This window comes from Monomorium pharaonis, chromosome 5 (genome assembly GCF_013373865.1).
Source record: "Monomorium pharaonis isolate MP-MQ-018 chromosome 5, ASM1337386v2, whole genome shotgun sequence".
Taxonomy (NCBI): domain Eukaryota; kingdom Metazoa; phylum Arthropoda; class Insecta; order Hymenoptera; family Formicidae; genus Monomorium; species Monomorium pharaonis.
This window is the reverse complement of record NC_050471.1, coordinates 2,184,144-2,208,065: the sequence shown is the minus strand read 5'-3', so window position 1 is coordinate 2,208,065 and position 23,922 is coordinate 2,184,144. Positions and strand designations below refer to the sequence as shown.

At 32.5% G+C, this 23,922-nt stretch overlaps 6 protein-coding genes across 8 annotated transcripts; 3 read left to right on the top strand and 3 right to left on the bottom strand.

Moving 5' to 3' along the window:
• The first annotated feature begins 50 nt into the window (after positions 1-50).
• LOC105828818 (serine-rich adhesin for platelets) lies at positions 51-8,606 on the top strand. Of its 2 annotated transcripts, none has more exons than XM_012669261.3 (10): positions 51-619; positions 1,202-1,372; positions 1,497-1,630; positions 1,835-1,973; positions 2,097-2,303; positions 2,370-2,578; positions 2,732-3,033; positions 3,164-8,181; positions 8,290-8,345; positions 8,440-8,606. In XM_012669261.3, the coding sequence occupies exons 1-10, from the start codon at positions 577-579 to the stop codon at positions 8,536-8,538; spliced, it is 6,378 nt and encodes a 2,125-aa protein (XP_012524715.2). In that variant the 5' UTR covers positions 51-576; the 3' UTR covers positions 8,539-8,606. The 2 variants fall into 2 exon arrangements, with proteins under 2 accessions (XP_012524715.2, XP_012523182.2); XM_012667728.3 differs by having other exon boundaries at positions 52-619; positions 2,094-2,303.
• A 345-nt stretch (positions 8,607-8,951) lies between these two features.
• Positions 8,952-11,315, bottom strand: LOC105830593 (activated RNA polymerase II transcriptional coactivator p15). 2 transcript variants are annotated; one of them, XM_012670413.3, is made up of 4 exons: positions 11,119-11,315; positions 9,964-10,043; positions 9,667-9,892; positions 8,952-9,508 (listed from the first exon to the last, which is right to left on the bottom strand). In XM_012670413.3, exons 1-4 carry the CDS (start codon positions 11,216-11,218, stop codon positions 9,426-9,428), a joined length of 489 nt encoding a protein of 162 aa, XP_012525867.1. In that variant the 5' UTR covers positions 11,219-11,315; the 3' UTR covers positions 8,952-9,425. The 2 variants fall into 2 exon arrangements, with proteins under 2 accessions (XP_012525867.1, XP_028048633.1); XM_028192832.2 differs by lacking the exon at positions 11,119-11,315 and adding an exon at positions 10,663-10,952.
• Positions 11,316-11,995: 680 nt separating this feature from the next.
• Positions 11,996-15,247, bottom strand: LOC105831251 (pre-mRNA 3'-end-processing factor FIP1). Its single transcript, XM_012671662.3, has 4 exons — positions 15,026-15,247; positions 13,773-14,687; positions 12,516-12,850; positions 11,996-12,406 (listed from the first exon to the last, which is right to left on the bottom strand). Exons 1-4 carry the CDS (start codon positions 15,206-15,208, stop codon positions 12,286-12,288), a joined length of 1,554 nt encoding a protein of 517 aa, XP_012527116.1. The 5' UTR covers positions 15,209-15,247; the 3' UTR covers positions 11,996-12,285.
• Positions 15,248-15,821: 574 nt separating this feature from the next.
• Positions 15,822-17,569, top strand: LOC105831947. Its single transcript, XM_012672875.3, has 2 exons — positions 15,822-16,047; positions 16,342-17,569. Exons 1-2 carry the CDS (start codon positions 15,845-15,847, stop codon positions 17,468-17,470), a joined length of 1,332 nt encoding a protein of 443 aa, XP_012528329.2. The 5' UTR covers positions 15,822-15,844; the 3' UTR covers positions 17,471-17,569.
• A 505-nt stretch (positions 17,570-18,074) lies between these two features.
• LOC105834446 (39S ribosomal protein L52, mitochondrial) lies at positions 18,075-19,404 on the top strand. Its single transcript, XM_012677337.3, has 4 exons — positions 18,075-18,244; positions 18,403-18,472; positions 18,856-18,988; positions 19,097-19,404. The coding sequence occupies exons 1-4, from the start codon at positions 18,184-18,186 to the stop codon at positions 19,256-19,258; spliced, it is 426 nt and encodes a 141-aa protein (XP_012532791.1). The 5' UTR covers positions 18,075-18,183; the 3' UTR covers positions 19,259-19,404.
• On the bottom strand, positions 19,254-22,751 carry LOC105833755 (odorant receptor Or2; the record flags this gene model as incomplete). The annotated part of the gene is made up of 6 exons (XM_028192674.2): positions 19,254-19,627; positions 19,830-19,985; positions 20,914-21,033; positions 21,282-21,381; positions 21,759-22,230; positions 22,466-22,751. Coding segments are annotated over 6 exons (1,188 nt in total), but the record flags the coding sequence as incomplete, so codon positions are not given.
• Between the last annotated feature and the right edge of the window lie 1,171 nt (positions 22,752-23,922).

The following is a 23,922-nucleotide window of genomic DNA, read 5'->3' as shown; positions in this document are numbered from 1 at the left end:
CGCTCTCTTACGGCGTCCTATCGATGCGCCAATTGTAAAAATGGCGACGTTGTGCGTGGAAGATTTGAACGTAGTCCCGCGAAATATAAGTTTAAAAAAACGGAGAGACGTTCCGAGCTGCAACGTCGTCGTCATTCTCCTTTGCATTTCCGTTTAATTTCGTGCACGACGGCGTAGAATGGATCTCACAAGTGCGGCGAGCAACGAGAGACGGCAAGTTCAACGAAATTTTGTGGACAAGTGCGTGTAATTAGATGCAACTCCGAACGCGTATAATCGGGATAATCCCCGTTGCGGGCCCAATAGGCCTCGGTTTTTGCTTTGGAAGAGAAACTGCGGAGACTGATTGTTGCATCTCGAACTCGACGCTGTCGAAACTCGGGAGAGAATGCACGAGGCTGCACGTTGGTAGCAATGCAGTACAAATGTTTGCTCTTTGTTGCCATTGTTGAGACGCAATAGTGCACCCAAAGGAGGATAGCCTTGCTCATCTCGCTCTTTTTCTTGGAGCTGCGATGCCGCTGATGCCTCGACGAGAGGATCACCTGGTTATCGTGAAGTATATTCGGCGCAATCATGGAAGCTATGCTACCGTCCGAGATCGCCCGACTGGTGCTCGGTAAGATTGTGCGGGAATAGAAGCCAAGACGCTCGCGCGTAACCTTTCCCGCGGGAACGCTACGTCCCTCGAAAGGTTTCGCAGCTGAGTTTCTTGTATAAATGTCAGTCCGCTGCATTTGCTGAAAGAATATATTTCCTTTATGTTATCGAATTCTTTCACGCATTTGCGTTGTCTCTTGTCTCTTGTATCTCACATGCGAATAAACTTATGCCAGTGTTTTTTGGCATTTGAGAGTAACATTGCTATGTTAAATTATGTAATTGTGTGAATAAAGTTTTCTTATTGGAGAGAGAGAGAGAGAGAGAGAGAGAGAGAGAGAGAGAGAGAGAGAGAGAGAGAAAGAGAAACTTTGAAAAATGTATTTCTGTGAGTTTACTTGCATTTTTGACATGTCTGAATTTTAGAGAAAGAGAAAGAAGCAAAGAAATACAGAGAACATAACAAAAGAGTAATTGTGTCATCTAGTGTTTAGCAATGTTTTTGTACTTTTCATTTTTGTACTGTACCTTGTTTCATAGCATTAAATAAGTTGTATGATTGATATACGTTGTAGTCCTGTTACAGTATCTCTACTTGTAGGTTATCTCGAGGATCAGAAGTGTGTTGAGGCAGCTAAACTGTTTTTAGAGACGTCTCCGCACTTGCAAGAATGCCGTGCAGTACTCTCTTGTGGAAGGAGATTCAGCACTAGAGTCAATGGTTTAACGTTGATGGACATAGTTGAAAAGTTTTCAGCTATCAGTTCTATAAGTAACTAATATATTGCCACTAGTAGTATCTAATTTAAATTTGTTTAAGTGATAATAATTTAGATTTAGACTGCATATAAATTCTATTAATGTCAAGCTCATGTCTAAACATATTTTTCTTGCAGTTCAAGAACGATTAAACAAAGCCAGTGACTGCGAACAAGTGAAGCATTGTGGAGATTTGATAGAGCAGCTCAAGTTTCTTATAGAAGAGCCACGTGGTCAGCGATTTGTTGTAAACATAAATGTACCTTCTCAGGTAACTTATTTGTTATTTTGATCAATTGTTCTTCATGTTCTTCTAAATATAGCAGAAAACTTTCACATTTAGTATAATTGAGATTCAATCCTCAGATAGGGAGAAACTTTCTAAAAATAGAAGAATTGAATTTAAAACACAAGCCCATGCATAATTAAACATAGATTAACATTAAATTATATAACATCTTTCCACATGTTACAGAGTAACGCACAAACATCAAATGGCTCACCCATTGCTGCAAGTAACATGCGTAAACGGCATTATAGTAACAGTGAACGGATTAAACGCAGCATTAGATCCCAGTTGAATCCAGTGCAACAATCTGTTGTCATGAGTCCACGTATGTTTATTTTTATTTATTTGCAATTTTATAACATCTTACATAATGTAAAACTTTGATGAAATTAATATTTTGATATTTTTATGCCAAGAAATTTTTATTTTGGTATTTTTAATGTAGCAGCAAGTTGTCATAATGTTGACACAACTCCATTAGAAAGTCTGCCTGGAAATGTAGATTTGTTGAACCAGATGGAATGCACCATTCATACAGTCGAGAAGAGAGATGACAGTTCCATGCAGGAACCTCACAAGCAATGTGATTTTGAGAAAATTAGTACCAATAGTATTAGTACACATAATAAAAATAGCAGCACTCGGATAAGTTCAGGTAATTATGAAACAGCAAATTAATGACATAAATTCATAGACAAATTTAACAATTTTTTTTGTACAGACGATGTCTCGAGCGTACGAAGTTGTGAAATGGACATTGATGATAAAAGAAAGGAAGAAAATGCAACTAATACAACACCCAAACGATATACTGCAGCCACAAGTACAGAAGAGTTATTAAGTTTCTCTAGTAGAGAAGTTCAAACTATTCCTTATGAGATACCTGAGTCAGAGTCTGAATCTAATGATGAGCCTATTGAAAATCTCAGTGTAAGCACCAAAGTGATATTAATTTTCTGCTATTTATATGTTTGCATTGTTTATTTATACAAGAATATCATTGTTAAAAAATTTACTTTCCAAACTTTATGAATATATCTTGAAAGTTTATTATTAAATATCTACTTGTATATACATTTTCAGATATTAATGAAAGAAATGTTGAATCGTACAGAATTACAGGAATGTATTGCAGAGAATATCAACAAAGCAATCATTCCTACAGACTTATCCTTGAAGGAGAACGAGAATTTAAACGAATCGCTTGGCAAAGGAAACACTTCGATTATGGCTGAGATAAATGATATTAAATCAATTGTTGAAGCAACAGAGGCCGATCCTATATTTGAAAAGCTTCTAATTGATATTATTGGACCAAACGCAGAAACGGATACAAGTCCAGAAGATGATGGTGAAGGAAAGCTAAGCCCAAAATCTGTTAATGAGTATGTATATATATTTTTTGTTCTTTGGATATTTTATTATAAATTTAACATTATATATATATATATATTTTCTTTATTAATATAATATTTTTTTTATTAATATAATATATTTTCATTGTAATATTTTTAGAGTACAAAAGAAACACGTGGAAACAGGTATGGACAATATTAGTTCACCAGAGCCAGTGGTAATAGATAATAAAGTATCGGCAGAAAACGATACAGCGGATGTGCCTTTAAAACACAGACTTCGCAGTTCTTCGAGACAACAATATAACAGAATTGAAGATGAAGTTGACAAAGTGAGAGATCAAGAGAAAGATCAGAACTCTTTAGAAGATCAAAATGCAGCAGCGATATTGAGTATTATAAATGCCAATATTACAAATGCATCTGACAGTAATAAAAAGACTCTTGATGTAAAAGAAATAATAACTATAAATGATGATGAACAAAAAATGCAAACAATGACATCTACAGTAAATGAGGATAATATTATAAAGCCCTTAACAGCGATAGATATACAGAAAACTGTAAACAATAATGTTGTGCCACCTGTAAGTAATAATTTACAGGCAAAAGTTAAAAAGTCGACGGTAAAACGACCGAAACCTACGAAATCTAAACGCGATCAACAGGCCAGTAATAACCAATCCAGTTCTCTTCAGTCCGTAACGGAACACGAACTGATGACTATGCCAACGTTGATAGTATGTTCGAAAGACGAGATGAATAATTTTTTGATAAATCGCTCATCAACTATAACATCAACTTCCACTTCGCGTTTTATTCCAATCGCTCCAAAAGATCCAAACGGAATCACAGAAACTGTGGAGACTTTGTATCTAAGGACAGTAAATGTAGCACAACCTGCGAATCAAGTGGAATTATTACAATCAGCAAGGGAAAATGGTAATGTAACAAAACGATTAAAAACCATTCACAAAACGGATGCGACAGTACCCATTATCACTATTGATCAACAGGTATTAAATTTACACCCGGTAAAACCGTTGCAAACTAATAATGTCGTCGGAAGTGAATCAATAACGCTTTACAGCAACGAGACCAGCGCTAAAACCTCATTAAATGACACTCACATGCCTACGATCAATCTAGAGGAGAATATCAGCCTGTCGGACAGTGGATTTTCTCCATATTTAAAGTTCAACTGTAACAAGACCAATCAGAGTCACAGTCTCTCAGACATTGATTTGGCACCCGTGATCGAGAATGTAGGGAACAACGCTATGGCAAATAACATGAAAAACGAGCCGTCGCCAAAAAACGTCGATATTATTACTAAACGTACGCCGAAATCTCTATTAAAAAGTAGATCCAAGAATCATAGATTAAGCTTGTCCACGCCGCGCAAGCGAAGCAGTCACATAAGGGCGCTCGACTTTAGCACCCCTACGAGAACGAGTTCTACCAGGAAAACAAGTGGGGATGGAAACGCCAAGTTCTCATCTAACAGTTCGTCGGCGAAACGTTTAAAATCTGTTTGTAGGACTTCATTATTTAGATCACCGTCACTTTCCAATACTTCTTCTCAAAAGCAAAAGAGTCCGATGAAACTTAGTCAATCTTATAGAATCCCAATAGCTACTAGAAGCCCCGCGCCAAAACTCATGGGTGGTTGGGACAAGTTTAATGGTGTCGGTGTTATTATAGGTGAGGTATCTCCACATGGGAGTACCAGTGCATCTTGTTCCTCCTCTGAGGATAAGATTGTTCAACACAAACCTTTAGTTAAACCTAAACTCTTAGCGGGAAATTGGGACGCTGATTTACGCAAAAGTATAGAATCGAACACGAAACACGAGGCAGACGAGCCAGAGACTAAGAAATCTGTAAAGAGAAAAAGAAATATCATCAAGGATAAGGACAACGTGACATGTAAGAAAGCTAAGTACAATTCACGATCAGCTAATTACGACAAAAAAAAGAGTTGTGATAAATCGAAAGTGAAGTTTAAGAAAGATATCGACAAACCCGAAGAAGATTGTCAAGAAAACACAAAACTAACAGAGCCGCAAAATAAGGAGAAGGAAAATACAATGAAAATCATTGTTAATACTGTAGATTCTATTACAAGTAAGCCTGACAAAATTTTGACCAGTATTTGTGAGACACCGGCAGTAATAAACGCGCCCAACGGCGACGCGGCGGCAACGGTTGAGAAGAAACCTGTAAAAAAGTATGCACAATTAAAGACAATATCAACAAATTTACGAAAATCCGATAATGAGAAAGAGAAGAACATGGAAGTAGCGCAAGTCAATTCGCAAGTGTCTGAAATCTCGAGAATCTTAGACAATACGCAGCATATCTTGCGATTGCCCGATATGATAAATTTGGAGACACCCAGAAAGTTCGACAACATATCTGGTCCACCACCGACGCCGAGAGTGCTAAGTCCCAATAGCAATTTAATTACGCCGTTTATCAAAACCAGCGAGGATTCCTCGAAAATGCGTAGTTTTATCGCCACCCCGGAATTCCCGATAACTCCAGGTGTAGCTTTAACCCCGAAGGAAGAGACAACCAGAGATATTATAAAAAGGGGCGAGTACAATTCCCCGTACTACAAACCTACCTCCGAGCAGGCCGAGAATTCCGATTTGAAGATATCTAAGTCTAAAGACAACAGCATAAAAGAATCACCCATTCTATCTTCATCACACATTAAATTACATTCGACGCACAACAGTGTTTCTTCAGATAATGCTTACCAGATGTGTACCTCTTCCAAACTAGAGATAACAGAATTCGAGGTGATTAAGGAGAATTTACCGAGGGATGAGGCTATTAAAGAGTTCAAAATTGCATCTACTTCTAAAGATTCGGGAAGCGCAACTGAACTCAACACTTCCATTGTAATAGATCACGTGGACTTGATACAGATAAATGAATTTAAAAGCGAGCAGAGAGAAACAGTAATTGATATCAATAAAAACGATTCTCATAATGACTCTATAGAAAGTAGCTCCTCATCCTCCGATACGTCATCGTCATCGTCATCGTCGTCATCATCGTCGTCTTCATCATCTACATCTAGCAGTTCGAATACATCAAATACATGTTCACCAAACGAGAAATGTGACAAAGCTTCAAGTAAAACAAGTACAGACATCAGTAGTGATATTGTAGAAAAAAATGCCAACATACCGAAAAATACAAACGCTGTATTAACAAATATATCAAGTGATGTATGTAAAAAATCAGATAATGCGATTAAAGCGGAGTCTTCGCCAAAGAAAGTATTTGCAATCGCAAAAACGGATGAACAGCTGAAGAATACATTGAAAGAAACTCCGGCAAAAGATGAGACTCTATTAAATGAAGCCGATATTTCGGAAACACCTAGCAGCTCAAAAACCGGAGTAGAAATGATTAACTTGACTACAAAAATATCGGCGATTATGACGGAAGACGAAAAATTATCGAAATCAAATAATTCGTCAAAGGGCAGTAATAAAGTACAAACTAACGTACCGAAAGCATTGCCAAAGATAATAGATATACAATATATTCCTCCAGGATCATCAACATTTATCGAGTCTCTGAACAAAAGTAAAAATAAATGTCAATCTGAGTGTGAGGAAAACGCGCCTGTGCATAACAAATTCATGCATAGGCAGCTATTAGAGGAAAAACGACAACGCATTATAGCTAAAATCAAAGATAATTCAAAACTGAATAGTGGGACAAAGCGTAAGTGTATTTTAACGAACAAAACTGTCGACGTTTTAAAAAAGTTTGGCAGAGGAAAACGAATTATACGACCACCAGCAAAGTATTCCAGAGATGTTTATAAGAATAATACAGAGCCACAAGATAATCGACGGAAAACCACAAGAAAAAGTTCGCGAAGAAAATGTGAAACGGAAAATCACGATCTCGCGAACCAATATGATAACGAGGAAAAACCGACGGACCAAATTATCGAATCGAAAAGTACTGACTTAATGAATTACGGAAATAATGGTAATAAACCGCCCGATGATCACAAGACAGAACAATTACACAAAAACGTTTGTGACATGGAAAATAATACAGTTCAAAATGATAAGAAAATCGAGTCCGCGCAATTGCATAATTTCATTTCGGAAGATCAAGATTGTTTAAAAAAGATATCAGATGATCAGAAGATTACGGAGAAAAATGGCAGTATTAAAAATAATGTAATCAGTAAAGAAGAAACAGTGGAAACACTTAAAAATGCGCAAGAAAAAATTTTGAAAGAAACGAATTCAGAGAAATGTATCGTTGCGCAAGAAACATTAGCTCTGGATAAATTGAAGCACGATCAAATGGAGGATAAAACAAGCAAATTGAGACAATTTTCAAATCATGTTGATAAATCTGATTACAAAATATTAAGATACAAGGTAGATCAAGTGAAACGCGACTTATTTAGTGACGAGGAGAATGATTGCAAAACATCTTCCACCGTGAGTGCAACAGATAATAAAGTTAAGAAAATTACCGAAGTTCAAAATTCTAATGAAGTTCCAGACAAGGAGAATGCTAATGTTGAAAATCCCAAGCAAGAATTGTCGAACGTTCTCCAGTGTTTACAATTAGTACCCGCGTCTAAGAAGGAGCACTTGGATAATGGTAAAAGTCAAATCGAACAGCAACACAAAGAACAAAGTGAACTTGAAAATGAAGGCGATAACGAATCGCATCCGACAGCCGATATTCATAATAATAAAACCGAGTATCACTTTATATATGACGACAGTGTACCGATGAGAAAGAGAAGGAGGAGATATAGTGGGCATGAATTACAGATTGAAATAAATTATGCCGATCTTTCGGATCCAAACCCCGTTGAATGTATCAAGATAATGAAGGCTACCGAGTTCGAGGAAATATTTAATCTCCCGCCTAAGAAAGGAGGCAAAAAATCACGCACGAAAATTAAAAAAGTTTGCGAAAGGCCCAACTTCCAGATGGACAAGGACGCTCCTAATTTAAAAGACGATATCGCGAAACCCCTAGCTACGTCATCTCCTGTAGATGAACCATCAAGAGCTAAAACGAAGAAAATGATTATTAAAACTACTACAAACAAAACTAATAACAATGCGCAAGCTGAGACGAAAAAGAAGCAGAAGTCAGATAAACATCAAGAAAAAGGTAGGATAACAATATCTTATTTTTAATCAAATAAATTAAATTGCTTTTTACTGGAGAAATTATATAATATTTAATGAATGAGAAATTATTTTAATATTTTAATTGTAGATGTTACTACCAAAAATCGAAAGAAAAAACTGTTAGAAGCAAAAGAAACAAAACAGGTAATTAAATAATTTACAAATTAAATACAATTCATATAAATGCTTGTTTTTTTTTTCTAATAATTCTACAACGTAATTGTTTTTCTTTCTTTAGATTGAGAAGAAATGCCCCACAGATCCACAAATGTTACTCAGTACCTTAAATGAAATAGACCTAAATAAATTCTTGACTACAGTTCATGGACCTGAATAAATGCTCTCTTTAGTGTACATATGTATAAAAAATGTAAATAATAATTTTTTCTATTTTTCTATACTATATACAGTGTTAGAAAAAGTGAGAGTGAGAGAGAGAGAGAGAGATTGAGAGTGAAAATGTTAAAAATATTAAGAATATTTTGTTATGTTGATAATCTAAAGTTTTACATTTATATGCTTAACTCTTTATGCCTTTAAAGTCATTTTTCCAAATGATTTGCGTTTCTGTCATTAATTATTTTTCAAAATATTTTGTATTATATTTATTTTTTTTAATTTAAAGACAAATATTTTAATAATTTTCAAATTTCTGAAGTGTGAATGTGCAATTCACAATATAAAGTGCACGATATATGCGTAGGGAATAGTAATAGTACTAGCGGTTACAACAAAATTACATAAATTGCATTTTTTATTGACAACTGAATTTTATTTGTTACAATAACAGGAATTTAACAAGAAATTTTGATAAACTGAGTCATTAAATTTCTATGGTACAATACATGCGATATTCTTTGTACTGCAAAAAAAATTGAAAATGTATTGCAATATACAACGGGAGATAAACTATAATTTATATTATGTTATAAATTCACAAAATTTGGTAATATAAACCAACTACAATATTATTAGATTTCAAGATCATTTCCTTCATTAGAAAATGCTAAGTAAAATCTTTTTTCATTACAAATCAGTGACAAATGCAATTTTCTTAAATACGCAAATAACACTTTTATATTTTATGTACTAGTTTCTTTTAATTTTACAAAATTGCTTGTAATACTTAAAAAAATGTACGATGGTTTACACATTTTTTAGATCCTATTGGAAAAAAACATGAACATAAAACACATTTTTTAAATTCAAATTAGAATTTAAATTCTAACCCTTTAATTTTGCCACCTTATCCACTTCTTCCACAACCTCCATGAACTTTCGCCATTGTTGCATAGTTAAGCATATGCCTAAAAAAAAGCCAATTAAAATATTACATCAATATTATTAACATTACATTAATATCGTTAAAAATTGAAATATTACATCAATAAATCTCTTTATAGTTTTCTGATTATAAAATTATCAACAGTTATAAAGTTCATTAGCTTTGTGAAAATAATGTTACCCTTTTTGCCAGGTTTTAAATCGCCATCTTTATCATAATACATCTCTCGGATATCAACATAATATTTTCCTTTGAAATTCCTCACATTCACTTGACGATTATTACCCAAATCCCAAATAGTTTCTTCGTCTTCTGTTTTCGCTTTTTTTGCTGGTTTCTTCTCATCTTTTGCTTTATCTTCTACATCCCTATCCCTCTTTTGTTTCTTTTTACTTGACTTTACTTCCTGCAAATAGTAAATATGAATATAACATAATTATAAAATTAATATAAAGATATTTGAAAATAATATAATACCTCTTCACTGCTGCTGTCATCACTGTCAGAGACATATTCTTTTGACTTCGGCATTATTGACTTCAACAATGATACACGTTCTTAAAATAAAAATCAATATTACTACTGAAAGAAGTTTTAATATAACAAAACATGTTCTTTATAAAGTTTTCAATATTGCTGCTGAGATTCTTAACTCTCTGTACATATAATTGAGAGATATGTATTCTATACTTTTTTTTTATTAAAATTATTGAAATTGATTGATATTTATGTACAATTTTAAAAAATAAACAGCCATATAGATAAATATGCTAAAATACATGAATAATTGAAAAATTTTTTATACTTAAAAGTGATGAAATTTGATTTAAAAAAGTTGTGATCTTGTACAGAAAAAAATGTTTGTACAAAGTTATCAACGTTGAGAGTAATACACAATAAGAGTGCATTCCACTTAATGCTTGCAAGCATCATTTATCCTTGTTTAATATTCGATAAACAAGGATGAAATGATTCCAACAGTGTTGCGTTAAGTAGAACACACTCTAAGCCTTGTGTCTCAAGTCTTAAGTTACAAAAGTGGAAATGTCTTTGCAGCTCTTTAGTTTAAAAGACCTAAAACATAACATAGTTATCGTGTGTTATTGAAAAAGAAGACCTAAGTTATAAAACAATTTTAAAAATTCATGTCGATTCTGCTAAAAAGGTTTAACATACTTGGCTAGTAATTTTCATTTGCGATTTGTCCTATACCGCAATATTTTGCATAAATAAATAAATATAACTTCTTCGTTAAAAATACTTATATACTATACGCTTGAAATGTACTCCCATTGGCTACGTTTAGAAAACACAACCGTTGCACAACAGTTGAATAATTCGCTAATCTAATTGATCTAAATTTAGAGATCTAACAATAAGGATCAATAATCACTGACCGCTCACTGATCACTTGTTTTCTGAACGTAACCATATTTCACAGCCGTTATGTGCACATGCAGAAATATAACCTATAATTTCTAGTTGCATTACATCACATTTTTACATGAATTTATTTTTTTTTGCAGACATTTATCGACTGTAAATGAAAATCGCGTCTAAGTACACTTTATTGTCGCGTTTGTCAAATTATAGTACAGTCAGAAAATGATTATTTTGAAAAATAATACATACCAACTTGTCTCTCGGGCGAATGAATACTAAATGAATAGCGACTCCAAACTCCAATCACTTTCAACGATCTTTTCGCGAAACGAGTGGACAAATCCTGCATATGCGCAGTACTGTAAACGTTAACAGATATTTAAAAGTTTATGGGTGGGTTGTTCCAACTTTTTGGTAAATTTATCTATCAGGTAAATATACGTTTGTCTTTATTTATTTAAGAAAAGAAATGAAGATAGACACATGCTTATCTGGTAGATAAGTTTATCAAGAAGTTGGAACAATTGACCCTATATATACATACTTACGCATAGAAGCAGTTGTGCCTGTGTGAAGTTATAAATACTTATAATAAATATAATAAAAACTTCATGTATTATAATAAATCAATACTTTCCATAAACTACTATAAATTTATATATTTCTCGCCCTTAAAAATTTCCTTTATTTTTTAAAAGTTTCGTAACAATGATTAAATTCAAATTTTGAGGAAAATCTTGTAACATTTAGCAACTTTGCATTGGAGAATGAAGAATGCGATTTAGAAAAATTGAATTTGACCAATCGTACAATTTTGTTATTCTCTAGTCGTTTAATTCTAATCTCCATATAAGCGCGATATTCGAATAAACTATTTCATTTATACCTCAATTGATTTTAATCTCTTAATTAAATTTCAATTAAAATGGGACTTATTCGTCGTTTTGCCAATTGTAGTTTTTGTAGCATTAACAAAACGTATAAATTTTGTGCACAAATATAACTTTTTATCTCAATTGTATTTTCTTCTTCAATTTGCATACAAAAACTAATGTGCAAACATACAATAAAAAAATAAAAAATATTCTACGAGATAGGTCTTAAATATAATACAATGTAAAACATCTTCACCCTCTTTATCCGCAATCTTTAATCAAACGGTAAATCCAACTTTAATTTGCATCAATAATTTACGTTTGTCAAAAATTATATCATTTGTAACTTCCACAAGAACCATTGTACATTTCCTTTCTTACATCTGATATTTAATATAATTGTATATTTTACAATTAGCATTATGAATAATTTTACCGATGTGTATATTTCGAAATATTATATTATGTAAAATGTTTGCTTAAATTCTATGATACATCCTGTGACGCTGTATATTAATATAGGTTTTACGTGTACACATATTTATTCACTTTCTTCCTTGGAACGCTCTCTATCCGAACGTCGAGATTTCTTCTTACGTCGACTCGGACTTCGCGATCTCGACTTGTGTCTACGAGATCGAGATCTTGATCGATGCCGATGTCTTAAAAAAAAGGGGGGAATTAATATTGGTGTGTTATAGAAATAATATCATATGTAGCATCATGTGAATGCAATACAGAATTCTGAGAAAAAGAATAGCATTTTATTACCGATCTTTATGTCGATATTGAGATCTGGATCTATCACGCTCTCGGTCCTCATCTCGCGTCATAGAATCCCTATCTCTATCGCGATCTCTCATCATGGAATCCTTCTCTCTATCACGATCTCTATCCTTGTCCCTATCTCTGCTCATAGAATCCAATTCTCGGTCTCGATCTCTATCCCTGTCTCGATCTCGGTCCCTGCCGTCTCTCTGATCGCGCGCCTGCATCAGAGGAGGAATGGATGTCGGTGGAACCATTGTGGGTATTGTTTTAGGTCCCATGTCTTTGTCATCTTCACCTTCGGTCATTGGAATTGCTAGATTTGTCGGCTGCCATGTCTTCGATAAAAAAAGAAAAAAAGAAAAATAAGATCTATTTTTTCAAATTATTTCCTAACATTAAAATTAGCTAATGTTATATAGCAATCTTTATAAAAATCACGAATAACAAAATTGTAATTGCAATTGCAAAGCTTTGCTTCTTAATTACCCACACAGCAAAATATATCACAGAGATATCTTAAAAATATCTGTCTGTTGCATAACATTGTCAACATATATCTTAAGAATGTTTCTGAGATATCTCTAAGATATCTTTGAGATATCTCTAAAAAGTTATGATAATTTTCTTTCAGATGTGATATCTAATTTTATATTTAATCTTATTTTTATTTTTTATATTTAAGATAGTCTAAAGTTTATTTTAAGATATATTGTATAAATTAGCTTACTAATTACAAAATATCTCAAAATAAACATACAGCAAACTTAAATAAAATAAAAAGTTTAACTCTTAATACTAACCATATTATATGCATATAATATGGTTGGTATTAATAGTTAAACTTTTTATTTTATTATTATTTGTATGCAAATGCAGACATCTTTCTACAGATAATATGTGATATCACATAATGTCATGCAGAATTCTATGAATCTGACAATAAGATATCTTCAATTTATTTAAATTGTAAGCACAAAGATATCTCGAATCTATTTTGCTGTATGGATATAAATATTTAAATATTCACGTGCTGTAAACACTTTTTACATGAATATTTAAATATTAAAAATTACAAATTCAAGAATAACAAAATTTCAGTGAAAGCTTCATTTTTTTAATTATAATGCCTAAATATTCACGTGTTTTAGTCTTATTTTATCATTTAGAATCACTCCTTTATTTTTTCCGCCTGTTATCAAACATTTTGCATAATGCTGCTCTCAAACAATTCATGCTGCATAATGCCATGTTTCTTACCGGATCATTACCCCACTGGTTGTCCTGCGTTGGTTCATAACTCTGGTAATACGGATCGGTTTCCGGCATGTAGAATGGCGTCGGTTCGCCAGCGTATCCCGGCGGAGGCATATCAAACGGTGGCGGCGGCATTCCCGCGCCAGGTGGTGGTATGCTCATATCGGGAAAACCTGGCTTTCTAGAGTACTCTCTTCTGTCAGCAGTCATAACTTGTATAACGTTTCCTTTCGGTGGGGATTTATCCAAATTTCTTCTGGAAGCTAAACCGGAGCTTCCTATAACATCTATAGTTCCTGCCATTTTTCTGCCAGGTGGTGGGCCCGCCCTCTTGGGGCCCATAATGCCGGAGTATTTGCTGTTGTCATTGGTGATCGCCACCTGAGGCATTCTCATACTGCTCGGATTGCCACCACCGCCACCTGCATTCAAGATTAATCCCACCCCAGATTCGCTTCGCATTCGCTTCTGACGTTCGCAGTATGCCCTCCAGGTATCTTCATTGAAGCCATAGTTAAAGTAATCTGTGATGTCTGCACCAGGCTGCCTCCATGGTTTATCTTCTAATTGATCTAAATTGAATTCATGGGCTGGTATCCCATTGATGACACCAATAGTCTCGAATTCATCTATACTGAACTTTCCTGGCTGTTTACTTAGTTTGTCCGATACACCGGACGTGTTGGTCAGCAGTCCTCCTCTCTTGATATTTAAACTGCCATACGCCGGCGTCGATTTAATATCACCAATAACAACATGCACATCGTCATCAGAATCAGATTCGCTGGCTGCTTCACCATCCTCCTGACTAGAAGCTTCCCTCGTTCCGTTTTTATTCGCATCTGTGTTCTCTTCTTGCACATTATTCATGGAGGATTCTTCGTCGCCACCACCAAGGGAATCGACGGCCTCTTGCATCTATAAAGCATCACATGCTCTATATGACGTCAAAATGTATAAAAAAAAGAACATTTAAATTAAAAAAATATATAGTTTATATAAATTACAGTTCATCTATGATGAGCCTGTTTATCTTTCTCTTCTATCTACAATTTATCGTTTGGTGCATAATTATGTACAGGTTATGTTAAAACAAAGTGTGCACATATATAATTAGAAAGAATCGTACAAAATGTAAAACATCAGGCAAATATGCTAAATCTCTGAAATCGAAATAATTGTGAGATGCCTTTTTCCCTAATGCTGTTTGGTAAATACATTAATTGTAAAGTATTGATTGAGGTTAGGTAACGCACCTCGGACGGAGTTTGACCTGCACCTTCCATCTTCTGATCCTCTTGAGTGTTCGAGTTTTCCTGACCGTCGGCGAGCGTCGAGTCATCGTTCTGCTGAACCTCCGATTGAACATTTGTCGGTGTATACTCCTTGCTGTCGGTCGAATCCCCGTACAACCACTGATCCTCGCTTTCGTCCGCCATTTTTCTTGTGTCTTCCTACAGTTTCCGCCAGTTTCCAGGTTTCCACCGTGTTCCAAGTTCCGAGTTCCGAGCTGCTCTGGCTCCAGCCTCTGGCGTTTGATAAACATACAAAAAAGGAGACCGAACTCGCGGAGTCGCGCAGATGGGATTAAATATTTAAAATACAATGCCATTCTGTGGCGTTGTAAACAACAAGAGTTAGAGATTCTCGACTAATATTAATATTATTTATCTATAACTATCCATATTAATATTATAATTGTTAATATATTACAACTATCTGTAATTATATTTATAATATTATATATTTATTATTAGACTAGTGTCTCTCTACAAGAATTAATGCAAGAAGCTAGCATTCGAACATCATACTCCTGAATGGTTCTTTAATTTAGATGGCGCACATGTAGTAAAGTCCGATATCGGAATTCGGATTCGGAATATTTCGGAATGCTTGTTTATATTTTGAGAAACACGAGGCACGACCCACACGACTGACACGACTGCACGAGGTAAATCGTGGTACTTTGTCCCTGGAGGGACGGAAATCCATTGGGCCCGAAAGAAGACTGCACGAGGTGCACGAGAGAGCCACGTTGAACGGTTGAACTCGATTCGATTTTGCTGGATTTTGCAATGAGTGAAATCAGAACGATAATGATATTATGTAGAACGTATAGCAGAAAAGTGCCTCTGCGGAAAGATCCACTCGCTGGTATTCGTAAAAGAATACAATTGATGGATCACGATGAATCGGTTGACAGTTTTGATGCCGAAGACGTAAGCGAGTTCGAAGCGGACTTTATGAACGTCGGTATAAGCCATAAGATGCACGAAAGGTATTTTTATGTCTGTCCTCACAAAAATTCTATACGTTGCATTTACTATGCTGGAAATATAATTGTATATATATAAATATGTGTAATATTTTACGTTTATATTTAATTTTGCTTTACTTAACATAACTTTTATAATATTTATAAAGATTAATATTTATTCGATATTGAATCAGTGTTATTTTCTATTTGTTGAAAATTGTAAAGATATTGTATTATATATTTATTAATTCATTAATTATTTATTTAAATATTTTAAATTATTGATTTAATTTATTATAAGGTCAATTTTTACAGAGAGATGCGGATCAGGAAAGAGCGTCTTAAGCAACAAATAGTCACTCAAAAGTATTTTAAAGAGAAAGAACCACGTTTTCTTACATTTATGGAAAGAGAGTTGATTCACAAGTTACACAAACACAATCCCGAGGAGTGGACAGTGGAAAAACTCAGTGAGAGTTTTCCCGCTTTACCAGAGACAATACAAAGAATTTTGCACGCCAAGTGGTCGCCAAAATCAGTGGAGAGGGTTGTGGAATACGACAATGTGGCAGTTCAAAATTGGGAGAAATTTCGAATGGGTAAACTTTCGTTAAGTCCTGCGCTCAGCAAGCATTTAAAGAAATTTAAGGACAGGAAAATTATTTTGGCGAACAGAGACTTGTTAGCGAAACAGTTTGTCCCTGAGGTGGAGTTCAAGAAGCCGAAGAGTCAATTGTTCTCCAGCATTATAAAAACTTACCTCAATGAGAAACAAAGTGACGTGAAGTTGCTGCACCAGGAGGACAATTCAAGCGGTATGGTAGATAAATCTGATCATTCTGAAAGTCAGAATTTACTGATCGCGACTAATAGCTCTGCTGCTGTAACAAATACAGAGAGATTTGTTTTGGATAAACAAAATGAGTCTCTTACGTTACAATTACATGCAGATTTACAACAGTCTGATGAGTCATTTGACAAGAGAAAAGAAAAGCTACTTACATTTGATGAATTTGTAAAAACAAAGATAGAAGATATAAACAAGGAGTCTCCAGAAGAGGGTATCACTTTACTGAATGTATATAAAAGTCAGATGGATGCCAAGCAAGAGATACAAACTGTGGAAGTTGCCATGGCATCTGACTATGCGACGACTTACGCGAAGGAGGATACTTCATCAGAAATGGTACAAAAATCTAATAAAGATGTTACTATAGTTCGCAAGGATCAGGATAAAAATTTCAATATTATTGGAGCGGATGACAATTTGTTAGACACGAGTATCAAAGTGTGGAATAAGAAGGTGGACACAGAACTAAATTATGCGAAGCCGATAAAGATTGCGAAGCATCTCTACAAGCCTGGCATGACATATCGGATCAGCGATTGTTATTACGATGACGATGGGGAGTTTTTATATAGAGTTCCAGGTGTACATAGCTGAAGTCTCCTTATGGTTATTAATGTGTACATAACAAATTTCTATGTAGTATGCATATATTAATTTGTATAGAAATGAAATAAAAAAAGATTGTGACTTTAATATTTATTTATTATTAATTTTATTTATTATATTAATATATAATTATATTTTTTACATTTATTTTTCATAGACGTATGTTATTACATTTGTGACATTTATCTACATTGAAATAAAATATTTAAAAAATAAATGTATCGTAGAAAAAAAATGCACGAACGTGGAAGTTTTGCTAAAAAGAAGTGCTTTAAGGCCATTCTACAATTGCGTAGTTGTAAACGTAAGGTCGTAAGAAATCAACTAATCACAATCGATCATTTTTCGATCACAAAAGAAATAATTATTTGTGATTGGTCAGTTTTTTACAACTTTACGTTTACAACTACGTTTAAGGCCGGATCTACAATAGGTATAGTAAGCCTTATGCCATAAGAAATTGGCCAATTATAATCGAATATAAGAAGAATAATCGAATATAATTGGTTAATTTCTTATGGCATAAGGCTTACTACACTATTGTAGATCCGGGCTAAGCAATTGTAGAATGGCCTTTATGCTTATGTTGGCATTACTGCAACGAACAGTGCCGACAAGATCTGCATAATATAACCTAAAGTATATGGAATTAAACCATTGAAGTAAGGAGAAATTGATTGTTATTATTGAATTGACATACAATGTTGTCGTTAAATATGATGTCGACTTCTAGAGCTGCACTTCGTGTCAAACAACACATAAGTTAGTATTAAAAAAGAAATATATATTGTTATAACGTTATATTTGTTCTTTACTAAATATACGATATATTGAACACATTTCTCAAGATATAATTGTTTATTGTTTGCAATTAACAATTATATATTATTGGCATAACTTTTATATTGCTATTATTACAGATTACAATATTGTGATTAATGGATTTCATCAGTCTTGCATACAACATTTGGACCAGAGATGGAGACAAAAGTATGACTTTTAAATTATTTATGTTTAAGGGAGTTTTCTAGTAAATTACACAAATTAACATAGTAGTATTTCTGTCTTTCTTTAATATTCAGTGAGACACAATTACTGCTGTGTGGATTTGTGTCTCTTTCTGGAAAGTTTCCTAAGTATACAAAATGAACTTTTTTTTCATATATTTGAAACAAAATAATTATTCCTAAGTTTATATATCTATTGTTGGGTATCTAATGTAAAAAGTATGAAATTAGAAGAATTTGTTCTGTTTGAACTAAATCTACAGACAGGATATGAAAATTAATATACATTTTAAAAATGCAATACTAATTGATATTAATATATATAATTTATAGGTATGATAGCATAATAGTGTAATATATTTTCAGACGTGGATTAACGATTAATCCAACTACTTTTGGTCCTTTGACAAATTTGCCGGATTATACATTTAAAGATGGAAGACCAACGCCTCTTGGAATAAGACAGAAAGCACGCTTAGATAAACAACGTAATTATGCAGTATGTAACACAAATGATTATTACTTATTATGAAATTATCTACTATTATATATGTATATATATATGTATATATATATATATTTTTTTTTTTACTCTATTAATTACCAGGCAAGAATTATCAAATTAGTAGGAGAGATAGATTTTGCTGTTGAAAGGCATGCTAGATTGCAAGAAGAGAAGAAACAAGAGAGGCAAAAAATCCTAGATAATAAATTGAAACCCAAAGGAGACTTACTGGTTCAAAAACAAACAGATACGATAGAAAAGTAATTTGTATAATAAGAAAATAATATACTTGTGTAAGTATTAAATAATTATTTTGCTTCTATTATTATTTTTTTATCTATGATAATTGATACAAGCTGCGATATACTTGGTTTATAACATAATCAAAATACAACATTAGAGAAACAAAATATATATGAAAAAAAAAATTATTTTTAATAGTTTACATAATTTTTCATTGTATGTAGCACGTAAAGTTCAAAGTTGTGTAGCATATTTATATAAAGAAATTATTTTTAATTTTACATATAATACTAAAAAAGTGACTACGTACTATTTTACCTTTTTATTATATTATCGTTAATCTCGATTGGCAAGCAACACAGATACATAACCCGCAGATGTTTTTAGTAACTAAAACATTTGTTCCTTTGAAAATCAAATATCAAAGTCTTGCAAAGTATGTATTGTTAAGAAATTATAATACATACAATAATCTCAAACAATACCATTATTTTATGATTTTGTAGTAAAACAAGAAAAGAGGATCTTTTTTATAAAATAATTTTTACAAAATAAGAATTTTTTCATATTTTATATATTTCACATAACTCACATTGCAAAACGTGGACATTGTCATTGGGAATATTCGTCCCGCTGTGATATTGAATGGTTTTTTGGCACGAAGCATAATTAATGTCAAGTTTTTTGCTGCCTTTGGTTCCAGAGTATACCAAACGTACTCATAGGTGGCACGATGTAGTTTTTCAGACTGCAAAAATATGTTTTATATATTTCGATTATATTGAAAAATCAATTTAATTAAATGGATGAGAAATGGAAATCTTATTATTTAAATTATGTTATTCAATTATACAAGGAAAAAACGATTTTGTTAAAGTATCTAAAAATTTAGCTAGTGTTAGATATAGATCTGAAAATTATTTTGTTAGATTTGTGACAATCGTCACGACTCGAGTCTCAGGGCGATTATCAGTCCTACCAAACGGGACCTGACATCTTCAGATTTGGACGCCCTCCTCTGCCCTTTTCAATCTTCTCAAGAGTCTACACGAGAGTCATCCTCATTATGCCACCGAGGATGGCCCGTGGGAAGCGTCGGCGAGTATATAAGCTAGGTGCAAGGGAGACTCGAGACCAGTCCATCAATCCCATCCCATCCCGAAGTCTTCCTATGAGTGACCAAATTGGTTACTTAAATTTGCATTGTTCATATTATGCTTAAGCGTTCTACACAATTATTTTGTTCAATAAAATTATTTTCAGATCTGTAATTATATACATATATACATATATGTATATACAGTTAAATTTTTAGATACTTTAGTAAACTGTGTAGAAAAATTTGACTTATTAAGAATTCATTCTGTTGATTAATTCTCATTACACACAAATTTAAAAACAAGGTTTGACAAGAAAATATTTTTATAATTCTTATTGCAAACTAAAACTTTAATTAAATTAGCAATGATTTATCATATAGCTTTTATTTTAATAGCCAAAAAATAATATTAAAAAAATGTATACATATACCATAATGATTAAAATTTATATCGAAATTTCGTGATTCTTAAATAACTATTATTTGCAAGTAAAATTATAAAAAATTTAAATTGTGGAACTAGATAATTTACAATTTATTCTTATTATTTAAAACAATCATAAATTATTATACTTACTTGAGTTACGAGAAGTTCTCCAACAGCACAATAAAGACACATATGCATTAAAACACATACACTCGCAGACAAATATAAAATAAATTGCATAAACGACAATTTACCACCTCGATTAACAACCTGAATTATAAAAAAATATATTATGTTTTTAAAAGAATTATCCATTATGTATTAAAACATTTTGTTTTTATATTGTTTGAAGAGTCGCATGAAAAGTGGTAGTAAGTAGCGAAACACGTAAAGATCAACGATGTGTTTTGTAAATTTATCTTTCAATATCGATCTTGGTTATTTCATTATTTGGTGATTAGTGATATTTCGCGATAATTATCTTAGTAAAATGACTCTATAATTATTATTATACTTACATTAATTATTAGAAATCCATGAAGACAAAATAGTATACTGAATAAAAGTAACAACCCGAGCAGCATTAAATTGAATGTATTATCAATGACTTTTATAGATCTGCAAATTAAAATATAATGTAAAAAATAAAGCATATAATAACATATGAAAAACATTTATCTAATTTATATCAGATTATATATGAAATTTTTAATTCTACACTTTTATATTCCAAATTATACAACATGTATAACTTGTTCTTAAGAGCTATTGCACATTTCTGTTACCGTTACCGCAAGATATTGAGCAATGCAATTGATCGAAATCTTACGGTTACACACTTATAAAAATGTATGTTAAACTACAATGTAAAATAAAATTGTAGATCGTATTTTATTTTTATTAAATTAAACTTTAATAACGATGGAGTGAAATTCTCTATAATAAATTTTCTTTTAGCATATCTGTTTAAATATGATTTATTTTTAATTCAGAACCTGATCAAGCGAACGTGGTCTTTCACGTTGTATTTTAAAACTGCTTGGAAATTCGGATCCTTTCCTAGATTCAGTAATCGCAGATACAAATTTTCCATCTGACCACATATATGTAAGATAAGAAGTCCAAGGAAATTGTCGACTGCAGTGTAAGAAACGCCGGATAACGTCAGCGAGATAATTTGTATCAGATATGTTATTTCATATTTCGGGCTGGTAGATACATCATGCAAGTAATATGTTTGGATTGGCAAAGGCTTTCCATCTGGATCAGTAAGATTTGTTACGAGTCTAAGTGTTCGGCCAAGAAGAAAGGAGCAAACGGTCACCAGCAATGTACAAAGTATCATAAGTCCGCCGCACATGGCGAGCAAGCGGATGATCTTAGCTTGCCTTAGCATGACATTTCGTTCTTCTTCCATTTTCACTTTCATCCAATCTTTTACAATCATATTAACCAATGGCGATAAAGCTGGGAAAATAACATATCTTCAAATATAATAATAATAAATATGAAATTATTATTTCCTTGCAACATTATCATTATATTGTGTCCTCAGTATAATTGTGTGAGAGTGGATTTCCATGATATATTTCTTAAAATCTTTGTAGTTTCGAAAAATATGGAACAAGTTTGTAGATATATAAGTTTAATAATAAAGTAAGAAGAAATCTAAAAAACTAAACCAAGTAAATTGTTAAAATACCTCCTTTTTTGTACCACATGATGAAGACTTTCAGTGTCGTTATCAAAAGAGGCAGGGTGTATTGTAAATTATCTATCATCAGTATCATATCGCCCCATACTCTTATCAGTGACACTAAAGCCGGTATAGTCAATACGAAAATCAGCGTAAAAATGTTGAACAGCAATCGAATTTTCGATAAGAATTCTTTACGCTGTTCTTTGTTTTTTTCCGGCCACAAACCGACAATTTTCAACAAGCAGCGATTCAGACCGATTGCCCACTCTAAATCTACGCAATTAATTAATCAAATACATTAGAGAATCCTGTACGTGGATATTATTTTACACTGTTAATTATTCATTTTTTCATAACATTACATATTAACCCTTAAATGCATCATGTTGCCATTTGGCAACATGCCATATCTAGGTGGGTAGCGTTGAGCGTATGTACGAAAACGACTAAGCACACATTGTAGTCGATTGCCTACATACCGCTCGAGTGTTTTCCGTCACGCTGTGCGAAAAAAATAAAAAAAAAAAAAAAACAAAAAAAAACAAAAAAACAATAACAAAAAAAACAATAACATGGAATTTTTTTCTTATTTTTCCCTTATTGTGCTCCTTTTATTGTATCATATTGAGCTGAAAATTCATTAAAAAAAAAAATCATGCATTTAAGGGTTAAAATTATAACGATACTTTATTCACAAACATCACTTTATATTATCAAATTTAATACACTTTTCATAACTGTGTATATTGTAAAAATCCTGAAAATTAGAGGTAATAAGTACATATATACAATTATAGTATTTCTTAAAATTTTTTTTCATTTTTTAAAATTAAAATATTAACATTGATATAAGTATATACATTTACATCACAATTGAAAGAATACACACGAGAAAAAAAATTAAAATATACATATAGAGACATTGGAATATATAGAGAATTGATGTTTATAACATTTTGTAAATTTCGATACTTGAAAAACGTATTTATTTTTTATTTATCATGCAACTAATTTAATAATAAAATACGTGAAATCTTTTATCTCTGACATAATTATTTTTTAAAATGTTTGTTTGTAATACAATTATTTATTATAGAAAAACAACACTACAGTATTGTTGCAGAATAGAAATTTACAATGTTTTATTGTCTCACTTTTCAATATATTCTTTTTTTCCCGTACGTGTAAACATTTATTACAGTAAAATTTATTACAATGTTAAATTACGGTACAAAAAGCTATTATTTTATATAATATTAAATTTATATTACGTTAAAGTTATTATATAACTGATAATAAAAAAGAACACCATTATATGCGCTTGAACGATCCATTGGAGGGTTACTGATCTTTCTGCGTCTGCGATACCATCCCTATTTTCTAAACCTTGTCACTACGCATGCTTCAAACGAAATTCTTAAATTACGGCGGTACATTGCATTGTCGTAAATATTACAACA

Bases quoted from the DNA above. Each gene is read 5' to 3' on its own strand.
- LOC105828818 (XM_012667728.3), top strand. From the start codon at position 577: ATGGAAGCTATGCTACCGTCCGAGATCGCCCGACTGGTGCTCG. The intron at 3,034-3,163 runs GTATGTATATAT...TAATATTTTTAG, and splicing joins AGCCCAAAATCTGTTAATGA to AGTACAAAAGAAACACGTGG. The intron at 8,346-8,439 runs GTAATTAAATAA...TTCTTTCTTTAG, and splicing joins AAGCAAAAGAAACAAAACAG to ATTGAGAAGAAATGCCCCAC.
- LOC105830593 (XM_012670413.3), bottom strand. From the start codon at position 11,218: ATGCAGGATTTGTCCACTCGTTTCGCGAAAAGATCGTTGAAAGTGATT. The intron at 9,893-9,963 runs GTATTATATTAT...TACTATTTGCAG, and splicing joins ATGACAGCAGCAGTGAAGAG to GAAGTAAAGTCAAGTAAAAA. The intron at 9,509-9,666 runs GTAACATTATTT...GCTTTTTTTTAG, and splicing joins TTTAAAACCTGGCAAAAAGG to GCATATGCTTAACTATGCAA.
- LOC105831251 (XM_012671662.3), bottom strand. From the start codon at position 15,208: ATGGCGGACGAAAGCGAGGATCAGTGGTTGTACGGGGATTCGACCGAC. The intron at 14,688-15,025 runs GTGCGTTACCTA...GATGCTTTATAG, and splicing joins CAGGTCAAACTCCGTCCGAG to ATGCAAGAGGCCGTCGATTC. The intron at 12,407-12,515 runs GTAATAAAATGC...CTTTTTTTTAAG, and splicing joins CAATATCGACATAAAGATCG to ACATCGGCATCGATCAAGAT.
- LOC105831947 (XM_012672875.3), top strand. From the start codon at position 15,845: ATGAGTGAAATCAGAACGATAATGATATTATGTAGAACGTATAGCAGA. The intron at 16,048-16,341 runs GTATTTTTATGT...CAATTTTTACAG, and splicing joins AGCCATAAGATGCACGAAAG to AGAGATGCGGATCAGGAAAG.
- LOC105834446 (XM_012677337.3), top strand. From the start codon at position 18,184: ATGTTGTCGTTAAATATGATGTCGACTTCTAGAGCTGCACTTCGTGTC. The intron at 18,473-18,855 runs GTATGACTTTTA...ATATATTTTCAG, and splicing joins GACCAGAGATGGAGACAAAA to ACGTGGATTAACGATTAATC. The intron at 18,989-19,096 runs GTATGTAACACA...ATTAATTACCAG, and splicing joins ATAAACAACGTAATTATGCA to GCAAGAATTATCAAATTAGT.